Consider the following 18364-nt stretch of genomic DNA (forward strand, 5'->3'; position numbering starts at 1 on the left):
ATCACCATTATATCATCTTACAAATCTAACAATTAAGACGACCAAAAGGTGTATAATAGGACCTACTTTGAATAAATTATTTTGATTTGATTTGAAAGGTGTGCGATGTCTGCCTATTTAACCAGGGTGATGGACTAGTGCCTAAACTTTTCTTATTCTGAAAGGAGACTCATGTTTAGTAGTGGGGCGGCGATGGATTAAAAAGTTGATGCATAATGGTTTGGCTTTTCACAACTTGCTCAGAAAATAGTGGTCATTTCCAGCTGCTTTATGCAGTTAGACGTCATCTCCGGGGCGCCCTGGCCACGAGCTAAACTAATTAGGCCCCCTGCCTGTGTCAATGTTGTGCACGCGGCTCGGTTTAATGCGTGTGTCTCCATTAGCCACCCTCAGTTTAAACACCCCGTGTACACTGGCACTGACAATTCGCTAAAATTGATTTGTGCTTGAGGGGACTGTGCTGATGGCTATTTGCGAACAGTTGTTGTCTATTTTGCTACGCCATGAATTTTTAGATACACATTGGTATTATGTGTGGTAACAATTTTCGTTCTGGTTTGAAAAATCATTCGTAGGTATCTAAAATAGTAAAAATTGTTATCTGACTTGACCATACCTACTGCTATCTCTCAACTCACTAGTTTCACCAGCGAAGATGGATATTGACATAAAAATTAGTACAACTCACTAATTTCACTAAGTATTGACATAAAAATTTGTACCTACCTCTCTTATGCGACAGGTCGAGATGGCAATGCGTATTAGGCGCGTTATCCTGCACCGGCTTGGCGCGGGAGCTGTGCTGTGTGTGGGCCGTCCCCACCTCAATTGCCATCTCGCCCTGTCGTGTACTAAACTTCGATTTTATTTTCATAAAAACTCTCATATTTCTCACGTCAGCTTTTATTTGTTATCAGTAAATATCAATATAAGATAGTTGAGCCCTTTGCCTCTCTCGCTCTTAAGATGCAGTCTGACGTACGTTTCGCCCACACCGCCGTCCGTCACCGTCACCTCCGCGTCCGTCCGAGAGAGATCTCTGGCGATGATGCCCTGGAGTGACACCATATTATTTATTAATACCATATATTTAAGAGAGATTAAGCTAATCCTACAAGACATCCCGCTAGACTTAGAGGCTCTAAAGAGTATAAATCAACAAACAGCGCAAGTCTCAGCCTCGGTGGTTTAGGTTCTTCGGCCACCGATCATAAGGGCTGGACAAAAAAGTTAAAGTTTTTTTATCAGGAAGTTCTCAGTAGCCCAGACTTGGGAGTTGGTGCCTTGGAGAGATGCCAAGTAAAGTAGTCGGTCGTGCACCTGATCCGTCCCTGGTGGACTATGAGAGTGATGGAATAGAGAGTGCATCTGTATCGGACATAATACAAATATGGTTAACAGCACCAGTTTACACGCTTCAAATGCAACAAATGTTATTTGTGTAGAGTAGACTGTGGACCTTGCGGCTCTTGGAAGTTAGTGATAAAATTATAAGTGGGTGTATTTGAGACAGATGAAATATCATTGCATAATATTGTTACAGTACGTAAACTTAAAATATTATCTGTCTATTTTAAAGAATTTTGGATTTTAGTATTTTGAAGCCCATAATTTAACTAAGTAGAAACATTTTAAACCGTTCTTAGAAAGAAAACATATCATAGACCTAAAGACGACCTTACAAAATATTTTCTAGTAGGTAGGTACTCTACCTTAATAACACGCTCCTTTTGATCAAAGTAGCTGTAGTCTTTATCTCTTCTTATTAGCGGTATTTTATTATACACAACTTTCTCCGTGGAGATTAGCAAGTTATTGACTCTCGATCCAACAACCAAGTCCTTAGCTTCGCACACATGGGCACACAGCACCAAAAATAGCACCAACGAAGTAATCCTTCTCATTTTTAATTTTAATCACTTGCATTACAGATTTGTTTATAAATGTCAGTTCACTCACTTCGAAGAGACGTGCGAAACTGAGTCATGACATTTGTTTAAGGAAAAACTGTTTATCAATGCTAAATGTTTAACCTTGTGTCCCGCATACCTACGTAAGTTGTTTTGTTTTTGCACTGATGACATAACGAAATCATTGTACCTACATTGTACACTAACTTTTCCCTGCAAACTTCATCCGTGGCATATAACACTTTCCAGATAATGATAATAATATTGTCGGAATTCGATGAGTGTGCAAGAACTGTAGCTACATCAATATCAAGGAGTACTGTAGTCAAATCTTCGTTTTAAATCAAGTATTGCTGTTTTTATTGTAGATAAAACAAAGCTCTTTAAAGCTAATGTTAGGTTTATTACAAGCATGATCGTGGTGTTTCTTCACGTCATTAGTTAGTTTGCTTAACCACCTCACGTCACGAAGATTAACTGCACTCATCAACGACTTCCTTGCGATGCATTTTAAATAAATTACTGAGCACGGACCATGTACTCACTGACCAGTATAAATTAAGCTTTCATGTTATTGAGTAAAGGCAAAGTTGATTGATTGAAAATATTTATTGTGACACATTTTGGGTGGCTCTGTGCATGTTCGCTGACTGCACAAGTGCACCAGGTTTATAAGGCTTATATTAGAAGCAGGTACGTATGATGAATAAGTACATTCCAAGTTTGAGATTTGAACCTATTTCCTTTCAGATTTGAAAGAAGACTTTGAAGCTTTAATAGCTAACAGGTATATAACTTATGAGCTATGGAAGCTTCAAACTTAATTGATAAAAAAGTTAATCATAACATTAATACCCAGCTAAACAAAACAACAGGTAGCGCGTTTGAGAGGCAGGCTGCATTAATAATATCGCGCCGAGCCGCTGGCGACAGACAGACAGTCGCTACCGGGAGTCAGGACCCACCAGTGAAGATGGATATTACCTGTAAATGCATTACACTATTATTTATGGCTATTCCAATGGCAATACTGTACATTTATGTGTCGTGTAGAATAAAATTTATTTATATCTTACTTACTAATTTTATAAATGTGTAGGATATTTGCTAAGTACTCCTTAATACCATAGTGGCTGAATCGATTTGACTGTTTGGAATACATACAGCTTTTACTTCGAATTAACATAGGCTTTTATCTATACATATTTAGTTATATTTATTACTCTCAAATCTATACTCTAACGTCCTTACGTCTGTAGTAGGTATGTGCTCTATTAAAAGGCAACGCATATTTAGCAAGTATTAAGGACTTATTTTAACAGTTTATGAGTCTTCTTTTTAACCCCAGACCCAAAAAGAGGGGTGTTATAAGTTTGACGCGTGTATCTATCTGTGGCATCGTAGCTTCTAAACTAATGAACCGATTTTAATTTAGTTTTTTTTTGTTTGAAAGGTGGCTTGATCGAGAGTGGTTCTTATCTATAATCCAAGAAAATCGATTCAGTCGTTTGAAAGTTATCAGTTCTTTTCTAGTTACTGTAACCTTCAATTGTCGGGGGTGTTATAAGTTTTTAATTTACACTTCCGGCACACAATTTGCTCCGGCTTACGCCAGGGTCCACTTTCCTGCAAAGTCGTTTCCGCTTTGTACGATCTATATTCTATACTACTATAATGGCATCCTCTCTTTGAAGTACGACGGTTCATGGTTACATGCATCTGCTGGTGCGATGTCAATTCCTAAAACCTTTAAGAGCAGGTATACATTAAAAGTAAGTTTCTGAAAGGTTCAAGGTTTTAAGGTAAACTTTTGGTAACCATTAACTTATAGTACAAATATCAAAAATGAAAAAAGATTCCGACGAATTGATAACCTTCTCCTTTTTTGAAGTCGGTTAAAAATGGTACAAAATATCTGCAATGTCTTTCCCTCTATTTTAATTAGAGAAACCGTGTTTAATAAACTAACTTTCATAAAATATCCTACTAAAATAAGTCTACTAAGAACTCTTAATGTCTTTGTCACCTAATAAAGTTCAAACAATTTTTTTACGCCTAAGTACAAACCGCATGATCTTTTTCATGCTTTATGTTCGCACTACGCAGAGCATTGTATTTGAAACACATCAGACGGCGTAAATGTCGTAATAAATTCGCAGTTTGGTGTTTGTTACCCGGTGCATTTAGAATAATGACACACTAACGATTTTTTGTTTCACAATAAGCTCTACTATAAATTCTTGCCATCAAGGTCTTACGTAGAGTAATGCCACGATCATTTTATCTTTTTTAACCTCCGTCCCAAAAAGAGGGTTTAATTAAACATTAATCATATAATGGTAGGAGTTTTCTTAAGATAATTATTATGCAGTGGAGACGCAAATCCTTCCACATCGAACGCTTCCAACTGGTCAATTTCTTAAACATGAAAACAATTTGTTGCATTCCTCATCTATGATTGCTGTTTGTTTTCAATATCAATGTGATTTATCATGTTTTTTCTACAGGGTGCGTAATTTACATTTTGTCAAGCAACATGTCGTTAATATGCCTTTATGCTAAGCTAGTATGTTATTCCAGACACCACGTCATCCTTTGATCTCCGCCCGACTTTTTGCTGAGCACTTGTTTAATGTGACGACAAATAACTCAAACAGGAACGCGGGCTTTTTTGATTTTATCGACCGAGTACAACGTGCTTTAGCGTCTCAAATGTGTGTACTTCATCATTAGTGAGATCATCTGGCGATTGCAGGATGTTTGTAAGAGATATGGAATTCTTTTTAACACGTCTGTTTTTGTATTTTTTTCGTACTCGCTGGTAATACTCTTGTAATGTGGGCATTTCGTTTTTAAAATCGTGTTTTGCTTTGTACCTACGCTTTTATTTTTGAAGCCAATAATTATTTTTAGTACCATTTGGAAGGTCTTCGACGAAGTTCTTTCTTACTGATCATAAAGATATGATTGCTTCTAGACCACATAATACAAGAGTAGGTATAGAAGAAAATTTCTGAAACTAGGATCAATTAGGCCAAAATATCAATTTAAACACCTCCCTCCCAATTAATTCAGTCTTTATTAAATGACTACCCAAAAAAAGACGTTTAATGTTTTCAAGGTTCATGTCTTGCGCGCCGGCTGAATCCAGCGGCTCCCTACGACTCGTTTGATATTGTCTGTCCACCTAATGGGGAATGTGGGTTTATTTATTCCTCTATAACTTCTAAATGTCCAAACAGATTTGGATGTATCGTTGACACTGGTTACCCGAGTGACACTGGTTATAATTTATTTGAAAAAATGCAATGCGGCAGCTGTATGGCAACACTTTCAAATGTAATTTTTTTTTACTTTTTAGTTCGTTTTTACGATTTATTCTCATTTGATTTATCAAGCTTCGCTTATTTATTGTTAAAACTAAAAGCTGTTTTACTAAGTATATCACTAGTAATAAAAATTAACATCACTGAGTATCACTGCCCACTGTGGAAGCAAATCTACCTAATTGAGTCAAGCGGGCTCGTCGGCTAAAGCCAAACGAATCAAATCAGTCAATTCTCGGTACAGCAGACCTCAAATACACAAACGTTCACATAATTCTTATAAGTATAACAATAAGAGCTAAATTTCAATAAAAAGATTTACTAATGTGTGTGGTCGTCCATACAGGCGAATTGATATTTCCTCTTTCCGACGAATACATAGTTAATTGCATTTCCGCAGGGCCCTTTTTGTTTGTGAGACAATTGTTGGACGAGATGCATTAGCGTCGAATTATCAAATTACACTAGCAATTGATATTTTTATCCGTTTTCTTTTACAATAGCTGACGCCCGCCACTTCAACCCCGTGTAGTATTTTCTTCAGTACATTGACATACGAGATACAAAGGTCACCAGATGGCAGAATTGCTTCGTTCTCTATATTTTCCAAGCTAGTCTAATAAGCTAGTCTCACCTCCCGATATAAGGAGCTAGCTTGTGTGAGCTTATAACATGTTCTCGTTGCGTTCGCAGGTTTAAAATTGCTGACTTATCGCTAGCGCTACGAAAACGTAGGGCTGGCGTTCCCTCAAGGCTGTCGCTGCAACTTACGTTGAAATTGGTATAGGTTACTGAAAACAAAACACGGAGTAGCCCCAAAAGACACACGACGCTCCTAGGTGAGTCTTGCGCCGTCACCTTTATGGCAAACTAAATACCTAAAGATTTATTTAGTTGTTATCAAGAAACATGCCACGCCTCTGCTCCACTTCACCTACCTGTAGGGGACTACCTAGGTTATCACTGCTTTTTTATATTTTACATTTTACAAGCTTGGTTTGTTAAAATTATGCATTTAAATAAAATAAAAAATATTGGACATGTAAACATTAGTTACATTTTTTATGTAGGCTCAACACAAGCTCTGCAGTAGTTACAAGGGTTCAGTGACATTGAGTGACGCTCTTAATCTTCCGCGTGACAGCGGGACACGCGGAAGGCTTTGTTTTTCTGTAGAAAGGCTTATACGGCGTGAACATGGGGATGAGTGTTACACATGTAAGTTTTTGTAACTTGTACAGTGTCATAGTAGTAACAGTCGACGTATTAACTTATGGGCAGAAGGTATATTATTTAACTTTATTTTCCACTTACAAACAAAATAGCGAAAGCTTTTGCTAATATCCAAGTTTTCCCATTATATTTTCCGAAAACGCACCCGTATAAGGTTGTATTTTCACTATGCTTATGTTAAAACTAGCTGATGCCCGCAGCTTCGCCCGCGTGGATTGGTCAGATCCCCTGCAGCATCAGGATTGAGGAGTTGGACTCCAAATTTTTTATGAAACAATGTCGCAAAGTTTCTCTATCGATTAAAAAAAAATTACGCAAATCGGTTCAGAAATCTCGGAGATTTCGGTGTACATAGGTAGAAAAACACAACCCCCTTTTTGAAAGTCGGTTAAAAAAGTAGCCTATGTTACGCCCTGGTCAATCCTCAACTTGTCTGTGAAAATCCCGTCAAAATCGGTTCAGCCGTTCCGGAGATTAGCCTTTTCAAACAGACAGACAGACAGACAGACAGACAAAAATTTTAAAAACATGTTATTCAGTGTTGGTATCGTTCAAATAACCATATGACCTTAATATGAAGTAGTTATTTCGAAATTACAGACAGACACTCCAATTTTATTTATTAGTATAGATGCATTGAGGGAGAGATGTGTTGAAACTCATCCATAGATAATACATATATAGAAATCCATCCTACCTTATATTCATACCCTATCTTATCCTAAATCAGGTAGCAATGAATAACATAGGTGAATTTTTTGTAAGTACATTGCTATGCAACCCCACACATAAAGTTATGTCTGTTGGAAAGACAGCCTAACTTTTGTGGAGTAGGAATATCTAGTTAGTTGTAAGATTCTTTCCAATAAACCTAGTTACAGTATTTTATGGAAGGATTTATCTACCACGGCTGGGTAGGTATAGTGATAATAAATTTATTATTGTCTAATAATGATTGTTCAAAGGCTTTATAATAAAGTAATTTGGAAGTATTTATCGATGAAATATACGGTAACTAAGTATCAAGGTATAAAGTTTATCAAAAAAAACTACTGTGCGATGAAAACATTATTTTACTTTAAGGTCGCCTACTGCACTATCTCAGCGGGTGTCAACGAGCCTTGAAAGGAAAATGGGGCATCTCACAACTCTGACATTTCAAGCCTGATATTAAAGTGCAAGGCTTTACAATCTTTTTTGATCACTTTTATGCAGATGCGCCTTTAAATAGGTCAGCCTGGAAAAATTGAAATGTAAAGACGATTTTTTTGATTTTTTTCTCTCATTGTTTTCAGTTTTCGTTGCGTTTTTTTGCATCTGTTTTTAGTGAAAGCTTTGTTTGTTGGAATATTTTAAATGGGTCAGTTTGGAAAAACGCGAATTTCAAAACAATGTTTTTGTGTCACAATAAAAATGATAAAACTTTTAGTTTTTTATTTTGTTAAAACAGACAGTTACCAATACTGAAATATCATCTGAGATGCGGTGTGCTAGGTGCTTCATTTGCAAAAACAATCATCATTTGGTATTGTGTCAGACAGTTACCAATATTGAAATATCATTTGAGATGCGGTGTGCTAAGTGCTTCATTTGAAAAATAACCATTTGGTATTGTGTAAGGCTTAGCGCAAATCAAGCTAAAAACTACTCGAGCATGGTTGAATGCTGTTTTGATGGATATTGGATAATTATAAATACCTAATCGTTCTTATCAAATCTGAATTATAGATTTTAATACGATTTTAAAAATATTAGTTTTCTAAGTATACATTGCACTTTTTTAATATGTACCAGGTACCTACATTGTACATACTTTAGCATAAAGTTGGTATACGGTAGTATCAAAATTGCGTTTATTTATGCATTATATAACAAGTTTATCGCACAATCATAGATATACCACCTCAGTAAAAGTTTTCTAATTACTTACCTGCAGTTTATATTGAATAAAAATGTCATTCTATATTGCTCGTATTTTATGAGGCCGTAACAAAAATAAACTGAAACTAGTCGTGTAGGAACAAAAAAGAGAATTTATTCGTTGGTAATAAAAAATAGTAATGAGCTATAAATAATTTTTTGAGGCAAACAATAAGTTTTATGTGTTTTTGGGAATGGCACAGAATTCCGGCCCATTTTATAACAGCTCTAAATATATTACAAGCTGTAACGCACGAGTATAAAGATTATTATTTATTAGTTTGCGTGATGAGCGTTCTATGTGGAAAAACTAATTTTATTTTCATTAGAGCAACGTGTTCGCGATACGCGGCTGTGGTAAATTTTAGCCTTAATTACGATGATATAAAAAGTCCAAGATACTCAGCTATATTTATTTATTTATTTATTTAATAATAATATCTATATAGGTACATTGTAAGCAGTGACATTATGAACTGCTAGAAATTAATAAGTTCGTACCTTAATGCTTACCCTGGCTTTAAACCCTGTGAACGCCACTGATTGTAAGGTATATTCATTAGTCTAATGCACCTATCTATAGGATAATTTATTTTAAGTATTTTATGAAGTCGTTTATTTTATGAATATGATATCTATTTATGAGTCTTGAAATCGAGAGTAAAGTTACCTGATACGAAATTTGATGAACGAGATTGTACGAGTATTTAGGCATATCTTCGAATTTGTATATCAATGGTGAATTATAATAACAACAGTGTTTTATATTAACGAGTACGACGAAAGCGGTAATAAAAATCAATAACCGCGTACGGATTCATGTGAAACGACTATTAATGATAAGAAATATTCCTAACTATTAATTTGTGCTCAATTAGGGTGGATTTAGGTAAAAGAAAGGTGTAACTAAGTAAAAGTATATCAAATTTCTAAAGCCTGCATTGAATACACGAAGATTTGGACTAATTGGCTCAGTTTTGAGGGGATTTTATGGGAAGACGTACCTACAAATGCACCTAGACCTACAGATGCTGTCCTGTATCCGATTTCTCGTCCAATCGTTTTGGTTTGCCGTCCCTTTGGAGTAGAATGGTGTGAATAGAGAGTGTTTAATGCCTCACACACACACACACATACACTAACACACGCTTCTGTTATAATTTATAATCACTTTTATGTTAACTGTAATCATGTATTATAAACCCATTTGGCCTTATTTTTATATACTTAGTTTAAAATGTAAAATTATAATAATTGTACCGCTGTTGTTTACAAATAAAGGAATTAAAAAAAAATGCATACATTTTGAGAACTCGCTCGCCATGTTTGCTCTGTATCAACTGTCATATCAAAAGTTACGGTTCACCGTTAAATTATGGACTAAGTTCATACTTTTGACTTAACCGTTGACGCGTAATATGACGCGTCAGTTCTCAAAATATACGCACTATACCTGCCCTGTGTTGTATATACTTGTGCACTATAATCATCTCCTGCGTAGTTGGCTATAGCCTCCGTTCCCATTGACCACCATGGTTTTTCAGTCAGGAGCAATACTTTGAAGATACTTTTGATTTTGGTGGAGCTATTTATTACTTTAGTGGTAAAGCAGCCTGGCCCTAAACGATTTAGCGATGAAAAAGCGGGAAATAGCTTTTGAGTTTATTTTATGGCCATTGTCCTTTTAACATTATATTTGCATAGGTTAAATCTACTATTTAGTACAGGCAAGATAGTGGAAACAAGTCAAGTAGCTTATTAAGTAAGTACTTGAGCATATTATTTTATTTGATGTCTGTGATTTTCTTATCTTGAAAAAATGTGTATAAAGACCCTAAAAACAGTCATCCTTGTCCGACTATACGTAAATATAATTTATGACTAAACAATTTCGTAGTCTTGTACCAAAAATTTATAAGTAGCTCCTTTTCAGGCCATTGTAAAAATTAACTTTATTATCCGTAAATGATACATCATACATGTCAGTCGGTACGTTACGTAACTGGGCGAGCTTTTATCCACGATTTCGCTCGTTATTTTTAATAAATCACGTTACTTAATGAGGTGCGAACAAAATGATATATTCGCTTTGATATTAAGCCGTTTCGGTTTATATTACAGTTTAATTCACCATTGTGAAAGGATTAAGGTTTTGTAAATAGACTCACAATGAAGAACACGCGAAGCATTGATATGTTTGTATTGGATAAACAAAAGGCATTATATAAAACTGTATTTCACGCTATTTGCACCTCTATTTCATGAAGTTTAAAGGTAATAGTTGCTTAAAGTATTAATTTTGGCGTGTATTGATAGTTCGTGTATAAACTTCGCGTGTCCGTCAGCTATAGTGACACGAAAACTGGGTATTTTCAGTTTAAATATTAATGGGATAGACAGTTTGTTTTAAGCATTTACATTTAGAAGCCATTTCTTATCCTCAATGTTTCAATGGTATATTGAGAAACATGGATGGATGATCAACATCTCAAAGGCAAAAAATAAGCGTTATTTGGTAATAATACCATTTAATTGTTGCAAAGCTGCAGCTTTTAGTATGAACCAGAATTTGTCAACCTCTCTGGCGCAGCGAGAAGCGCTGTGGTCTTATCAGTGGGAGGTCCCAGGTTCGATTCCCGGCAGAGGCAATTTCTATATTGTCCCTGGTCTAAACTGACGAAAGGCGACGGCCATGACTAGGTAGGTACGAGCCTAATGGCAAAGCTGTGCCGTCAAGTGATTTAGCGTTCCGGTACGACATTGTGTTGAAACCAATAAGGGGTAAGCATGGGTTTAAATAAAACTGTCTTACCCCTTCCAAGTTAGCCCGTTTCCATATTAGACTGCATCAATACTTACTACCAGTTGAGTATACACTGCAGTCAAGGGCTGACTTGTAATGGATTAAAAAAAAATAATTGAAAGTCGAACCTGCCAACACCTGCATTTATAACGCGAGAAGCCATTAAAAATCAAATAAAACCTTTTTTCATGTACCAAGCTGTAAATTAGTACGTGAACATATTTTATGTAGGTAATAGGAACTGCAGTAACTCTAGGGAACATAATAAAATACTTGTATTGAAACATAAAAATATTTAGGTACGTCGTTACAAGTCCCCTGGCTTATAACCTCACTACTTATTGATTTAACTAGCAGTCCATATGCGTCTATAACTTACCACCCTCTAAGCAAAGAAACACCATTAAAACCCACGTGGGACACGGACCCCTAATCCCTGAGGTAACGCGTAACGCGTGGTTCCGTTGCATTTTTATTTTACCACTAATTGGTGCATTTGGGGAGTAAAAGCGAAACCCCAGTAGGTCTCGAGGGAAAAAAGATACAGAGAGCTTTTTCAATGTCACTTTATTTGTGCCAAATTAATGGTATGACATATCAGATAAGCCAATTCCTGCTTACTTATCGGGGTAGGTACTTACACGAATGGTGAAATATTTACATCCAGTCCGATTCCAGTACCATACATAATAAAATTTATAGATTAAAGCAAGCATACAATATTTTAATTTTCAGTATTTTAATTGGGCAATATGTCGTAATATTATATTTTTAATCTTGGTGACAAAATAAAAATGGGTAAAAACATTTTTTTTAAATAAATTTTCATATTTTTGTACTTTAAAATTAAAATTGTCTAGAGCAAAAGACTTACCTTAAAATCATTTTTGCTACAGAAACATATTAATCAAATACATAGGTACATTATGCTATTATCATGATACGAAACTCAGTCTCTTTTTAAGTCCGAATTTATTAAAAATCCTCAACCATTCGCGGGGATACCAACAAAGGATGAACCTCAATATTATCGGATCATCCGTTCCACTGCAGCGTACTCTGCCGCTATCGAATTTCACGCACCCTTTGTAATGATATGAGCACGGTTCTCTTATCTACCCCCTCCAGAGAGATGTTCCGTTACTAGAAGAGCAAACCTCATGTATTATAAATCAGGCGTCAAAAAAGTAAGTCACCTTTACGATTTAAACTGCTACTAAGTATATGTATCTTAGGGGCATGAGACGGGTCTGCCTGCGAAATTCAAGTTTAATTTGGTTTTTCGCAATTTGTAAACTAATACGACAAAGTCGGCTTATGACAGTAGAAAAGCCGCTTTTATGCATCAAACTGCTTCGAGCTTGTATAATAAAGCGGTATAATAATAAGGTGGTATTTTTGAACTGTTATTTAGCGTTTATTAATTGCGCCTTAAATTATTAAGTATACGAAACAAAATAATATTCATATTTTGTGAATAACAAATATCTAGACGCACGGTCCTGTGTTTACTTTTAAGGCTAAGACCATTTTGTAAGATATTATTGACTCTAGTAATTATGACACCTCCCTGACCGCCTGTGTGATCTGAACGGAGCTCCCGAAGCGATAAAAGGCTCTACTATATCATATTGGCACTTTCGAATTGTGTAATATTTTCCACTTCTTTAAGGATAACGGATTTTCTTAGGGCGAAAAAGGTACAAATGATGGACGCTGTTACGACCGTATCCCCAGTTTGAGTGATAAAGTTGGGGGCAAGGAAAGTAAATAAATGCTTTGTGGACCATGCCTGTTGAAATGTAGATCAACATAGGCGTGGTTATATTTTTATCGATGCAGTTTATATTGAAATCACTTTATAGTATGATGGTTTAAATTTTAAACCATCATCATCTTGAAACGGGTCTTTTCAAGATGGGTTTTGGTAAGAAAATCCACCGTACTCCGTACCTTTCTCGCACGTAATCGGAAAAGTTGGTGGGTACCGGGATCTAAACTCCGCTCTCCTGGGGAGGCGCACGACTGAAAAGAGGAAGATTAACCAATAGGTGATTTCTATGATTGATGAAATGTGCCACTAATGATATATTAAGACTCTACCTTCGCTTGTTTGGAAAGCAGACCCTTCTGTGAAAAGCCGCAAGAAACTCAGTAGGTAGCTGCTCTTTAAAAAAAAACAAAATTTTACAATATGTAAATATGCAAAACATAAGCAATTGTTATGTACAAACAATTACACTAGGTACCTTGTGGGCCGCTTGCTGAATTCAGACATTTTTCCGACCGAACCACACCGACACCTGTATTATTATGGATTCTGAGACCGAACTGACGGAATTCTTCGTTCATCAGAATGAATAGAATCGGAGTTGCGCCAGTTATGGCTGACGTGTAAATAAAAACAAAACAATGACTCGCTAATTCGCCCCCGCCCTCTGAGGTCACCGGCGAGGTGCGGTCCGAGTCCCGGCGCAGCTTGATTATAATGAGACTGCCTTTTATTGTCTAAACTTATTCTTGTTCGCCGCAGGGTTTTACAGCGCTACGGAGTACATACCGAGACTTTTATTTTTGAATATACCTAATAAGTCACTCATCATCAATAAATACGTACGAAGCGATTTGCTTCCTCGTTTCTAATCCGAACCGCTAGGTTATGGAACGCCCTTCCGGCATCAGTTTTCCCTCCCACTTTTAATATGGGTACCTTCAAGTCAAGAGTGAATAAGCAACTTCTAGGCAAGCGCGCTCCATCTTAGGCTGCATCGTCATATGCTAGCAGGTCTGATTGTAGCCAAGCGCTAGTTTATATAATTAAAAAAAAACATCTTCAACCAATCGCCGGCTCACTACTGAGTACGGCTTTCCTCAGAATGAGAAAGGCTTGGCCATAGAACACCACGCTGGATTGGCAGACTCACACCTTTGAAAACATTATGGAGAACTCTCTGGCATACAGATTTCCTCGCGATGTTTTCCTAACCCGTTCCTGTGAGAAACCTTTGATTTTCTGGGATAAAAAATATACCTTCATAATATTATATACCTAATAGTGTATCCGGGATGCAAACTCTTTGTAACAAATTCTAGATAATAGGTATACCCGCGACTTTGTCTATGTGGATTTATATTTTTGAAAATCCCATGAAAACATTTTTAATTTTCATGGGTAAGAACTAGAATTCCGGTAATAATTTTTTTTGTTAAAAAGGTAAGACAAACATCTTGATTCATATTTACTAAAATAGATACTTAAGTTACTTACTTAATTAATGAAATTTAAGACATAAAACAAGTTTTATTAATCGCTTTGTCTTACATTCGTGTAGCGGCAATGTTTCCACGTTGATTTAGTACTTTACAAAGCAAACACGACTTTATAGGTGTTGAGATAAGGAGTGTGTGTAAGATTAATTGCTGTAAGGACAGATTACATTTTACGGTACAGGTATATCTATATGTAAATAAAAGAAGAGTCATGTCTGTATGTTAATTTATTTTAAGTAAAAATTAGCTGGTATACTAAGTATAATGTTTATCAATAGAAAAATAGCGACTAAAGGTTTTTATTTCAATATCCCTATTTTTATAACTATCACATTATTATAATTACAAACAACTTAAAGAAATAAGAATCACACATCTCATAGGTACCTGAAACTGAAAATGGTTTGGCTGCTTCCGACCTATCGTAGATAATATTGGGCTCTTCAAGATCGATGCAAACAACTTCTAAAAGTATTTTATAACTTTATGGATTTTTTAAATACTAGGCATGTCTGAAATCTGAATGGACACACGCTCTCTTCGTGTCCTAGTAAAATACTATAAAAGTTTTGCTTAGCTTTTTACAGTTATACTTCGGTGCACCTACTTTTAGGATATAAATATTTTCAGTATCTGCGAACTAGTCCTAGATTTTTTCTGGTTAACGAAACTTTTTAAGATTTAAGAAATCTTAAAAACTAACATTGACATTAACGAAGTCACGCGTTTCCACTAGTGTGTACTTAGTCGTAAGTAAATAAATTTCGTATCTATCATTAATCTCACGAATTTATTGGCTAGTTGGTAGTTCGTGGAACATTTTACACGAGTGTGAGGGCGTGTGATATTTATAGCCTGAAGTAGAGATAAAAAAGAGACGAATCTCGAGAGTGTCACTAGTTTTTCATCGGTTTTTTGGGAAAGTTTAAATGTTTTTTATCTCCGAGATTGTGTCGAGTGAAACGGCCGTTACAGTGTCTACCTGTAATTTATATGGTGACAAAATAGTTTATGGCTGTCCTCAGATTACTGTTTTTATATATTTTATTAACCTATAGAAAAGTGGGGAAAAGATGAAAAAGTACCAAAATACTTTTTTGTCATTTTAGGGTTCCGTAACCAAACTTCGAAAATTCTAATTTAGTTAAAGGCTGCAAAGCACTGCACAGTTTTGGAAACTATCGAAAGGATACCTTGACATAAAATAAACCTCGTTGTTTACATGCGACAGGGGATGTTCGAGCGATGGGTTCTTGCAATGTCGACGTCCGGCACATCAAAGCTGAATCGAAGTGACGCCGTGTCGCATCGGTGTGCTATAACGTAGGGCTTTACCACACCCGGGGGAAATTCACTGATCCTCTCTGTAAAGGTGCCTACAGATTTGCTCGATTTTTGACGATCGATAAGCTGACGACCTCCCAGGCGCAGTAGTGCTCTGTGGTTTTATCACTGGGAGATTCCCGGCAGGGGAGTAATGGTCTGGTCTGGTGGGGAGGCTTCGGCCGTGACTTGTTGCCACCCTACCGACAAAGCATTATTATAACATGAGCTGGATCTCTCATCTTCTTACAGGTTTGCTCAATTTTATAGAACCTTATTGTCGCATGTTAACGATTAATAAAATATACTTAGTTCAAAATCGAGCAAATATTGTTAGACAGTAATGATTTATCGATCGCCAAAAACACAGTAGCGATCGACAAAAATACGATGTCAATCGTCTGTTGCTCAGATATTTTCTCAATTTAATTTGATCATTTGCGCAGGAAAAATCGAGCATATCTGTAAACACCTTAACACGCCGTCCGGCGTCCTATGCGACTCTACATTGATACTTTGATATCCTACGTGTAAATGAAACATAAAGGCTGCTTTATTTCATTGTTAGCGTACGAATGATTTGGAAGTTATGGACTTGTAATATTTCTCATAGAAGCTTACATGGTATTCTTTTAGAATTTAATGGAACTTTTTGGAAGAAACACAGCATTTTGCGACAGTGTGTCATGAACATGATCTTAAAGATGATTTTATTTCAAATGATATATTTTATGGTTGTTTTAGTTGCATTCTGTAAATATTTCATGGAATAGTTGATAAGTAGGACAAAATAGGTATTTAAAAATAATTGAATAAATGATTGGCTTAGACGTCGTTATTGTAGCGTAATAAATAAAGTTATCCACAGTTGAAGATTTTTTAACTTACATAACAATGCGTAATGATTTACGGGCAAACTGAAATTGGAGAGGCTTTACGTTCGTATCTTACTCATTGGATTATTATTATTGTCGTACTAACCTATCTAAGTAGTCATTGCAAAATCACTCAAGGGAAATTCGCTGATCCTCAACGTGACATCGTCTTGCTATATTTTATCATGAGCATATTGTATACCCACGCTGAATAAAATAAAGTCGTAAATGCAATCTTCATAAATGTCTATCTATTTGCTTATAACTTCTAAACTTCGTGATAGAATATTTTAACACTAACTTTATAGGTAAGCTTATTTATGCGTAAGTAGCTGGGGGAACCTCACATATTCATCCATACTAATATTACAAACGAACAAGTGTGTCTTTCTGTTTATCTGCTTAACCAATTTTTGCACATCTGTTAAACCAATTTTGCAAGGATAGTTTGCATCCCGAGCACGTATATAGGCTACTTGTTATCCCTTGAAAGCAAAGAGATTCCACGGGATTTTCAGAATACCTAAACCAAGTGGACGTTCTCGGGAGTAGCATCTATTTGATACAGAGATAGCTTGCATCTCGGAGACGGACGTAAGCTACATTGCGGAAATAAAAAGAGTTCCCACGGGATTTTTATAAAACCTAAATCCACGCGGAAGAAGTCGCGGGCATCATTTAGTCACACTATCACACTAATATTATAAAGGCGAAAGTTTGTATGTGTGTGTGTGTGTGTGTATGTTTGTTACTCCTTCACGCAAAAACTACTGGACGGATTTGGCTGAAATTTAGAATGGAGATAGATAATATCCTGGATTAGCACATAGGCTACTTTATATCCCGGAAAATCAAAGAGTACCCACGCGGGCGAAGTCGCGGGCATCGGCTAGTCAGTAATAATTTGTAATCATTGTTAGGTATATCCGATGAATGCCGTTGATGGACATCATAAAGTTGTCGATGATTTCTAAATAACGGGAGATACTAAAATACCGTTGTGACTATAGTTTGAATGTAATTTAGCTTATTAACACCTTGATTAACATTTTATTAGATGACTGAGATTATCATTTATTTTATAGCTTATAAATTCCAGATATATTGCGGCTTATTAAAGTGGCGCAATCTTGTCGTTTGTTTTTCATTTACATGTTAAACAACAAAGGAACGCCTACTTACAGAGTATCGTGGGTAGGCAGATATACTTTTAAATGTTTTTAGGGTTCCGTACCTCAATATGAAAAAAGGATCTCTTACAGGATCTCTTTGTTTTCTGTCTGTCCGTCTGTCCGTCGGGTCTGTCAAGAAAAATCAAGTTTTGCAGGTAGATAGGTCTTAACGCATAGGTACGTAGAGGGAAAATACAAAATTTTTTACAAAAAGAACATATTTTGTGACAAATACTTCCGAGAAAATACTTGCTAATTGTCCATCGATTTTGGATGCGCCATATTATGCTAATGTCCATAATAACTTACGATTATTATTTAAGTACATGCCTACCATAAAATAACCCTATGCTGTCCTCATGCATGCTAGTTGTCAAAGCACATCCGTTTACCAAAACACTGAGAGGTATCATGAGCTATAAATAAGCCATGTTCGATTGTACCCTCTTGTTATTTTTCTGACCTACGTTTCGTTTGCTCGGCGGGGGTTATCGTACGTTATTTCATACGTTTCCTGGTCTTATTCAATCTG

General features: G+C 36.1%; 1 protein-coding gene across 1 annotated transcript; it reads right to left on the reverse strand.

Moving 5' to 3' along the window:
* Window positions 1–884: 884 nt before the first annotated feature.
* Window positions 885–2006, reverse strand: LOC123868888. The gene is made up of 2 exons (XM_045911548.1): window positions 1713–2006; window positions 885–1053 (listed from the first exon to the last, which is right to left on the reverse strand). The coding sequence occupies exons 1-2, from the start codon at window positions 1902–1904 to the stop codon at window positions 904–906; spliced, it is 342 nt and encodes a 113-aa protein (XP_045767504.1). The 5' UTR covers window positions 1905–2006; the 3' UTR covers window positions 885–903.
* Between the last annotated feature and the right edge of the window lie 16358 nt (window positions 2007–18364).

Source organism: Maniola jurtina, chromosome 10 (assembly GCF_905333055.1).
Source record: "Maniola jurtina chromosome 10, ilManJurt1.1, whole genome shotgun sequence".
NCBI lineage: Eukaryota > Metazoa > Arthropoda > Insecta > Lepidoptera > Nymphalidae > Maniola > Maniola jurtina.

Excerpts from the sequence above, each read along its gene's own strand:
- LOC123868888 (XM_045911548.1), bottom strand. The coding sequence starts at position 1,904 with ATGAGAAGGATTACTTCGTTGGTGCTATTTTTGGTGCTGTGTGCCCAT. Across the intron at positions 1,054-1,712 it reads AAAAGGAGCGTGTTATTAAG|GGCATCATCGCCAGAGATCT; the intron begins GTAGAGTACCTA and ends GTGTCACTCCAG.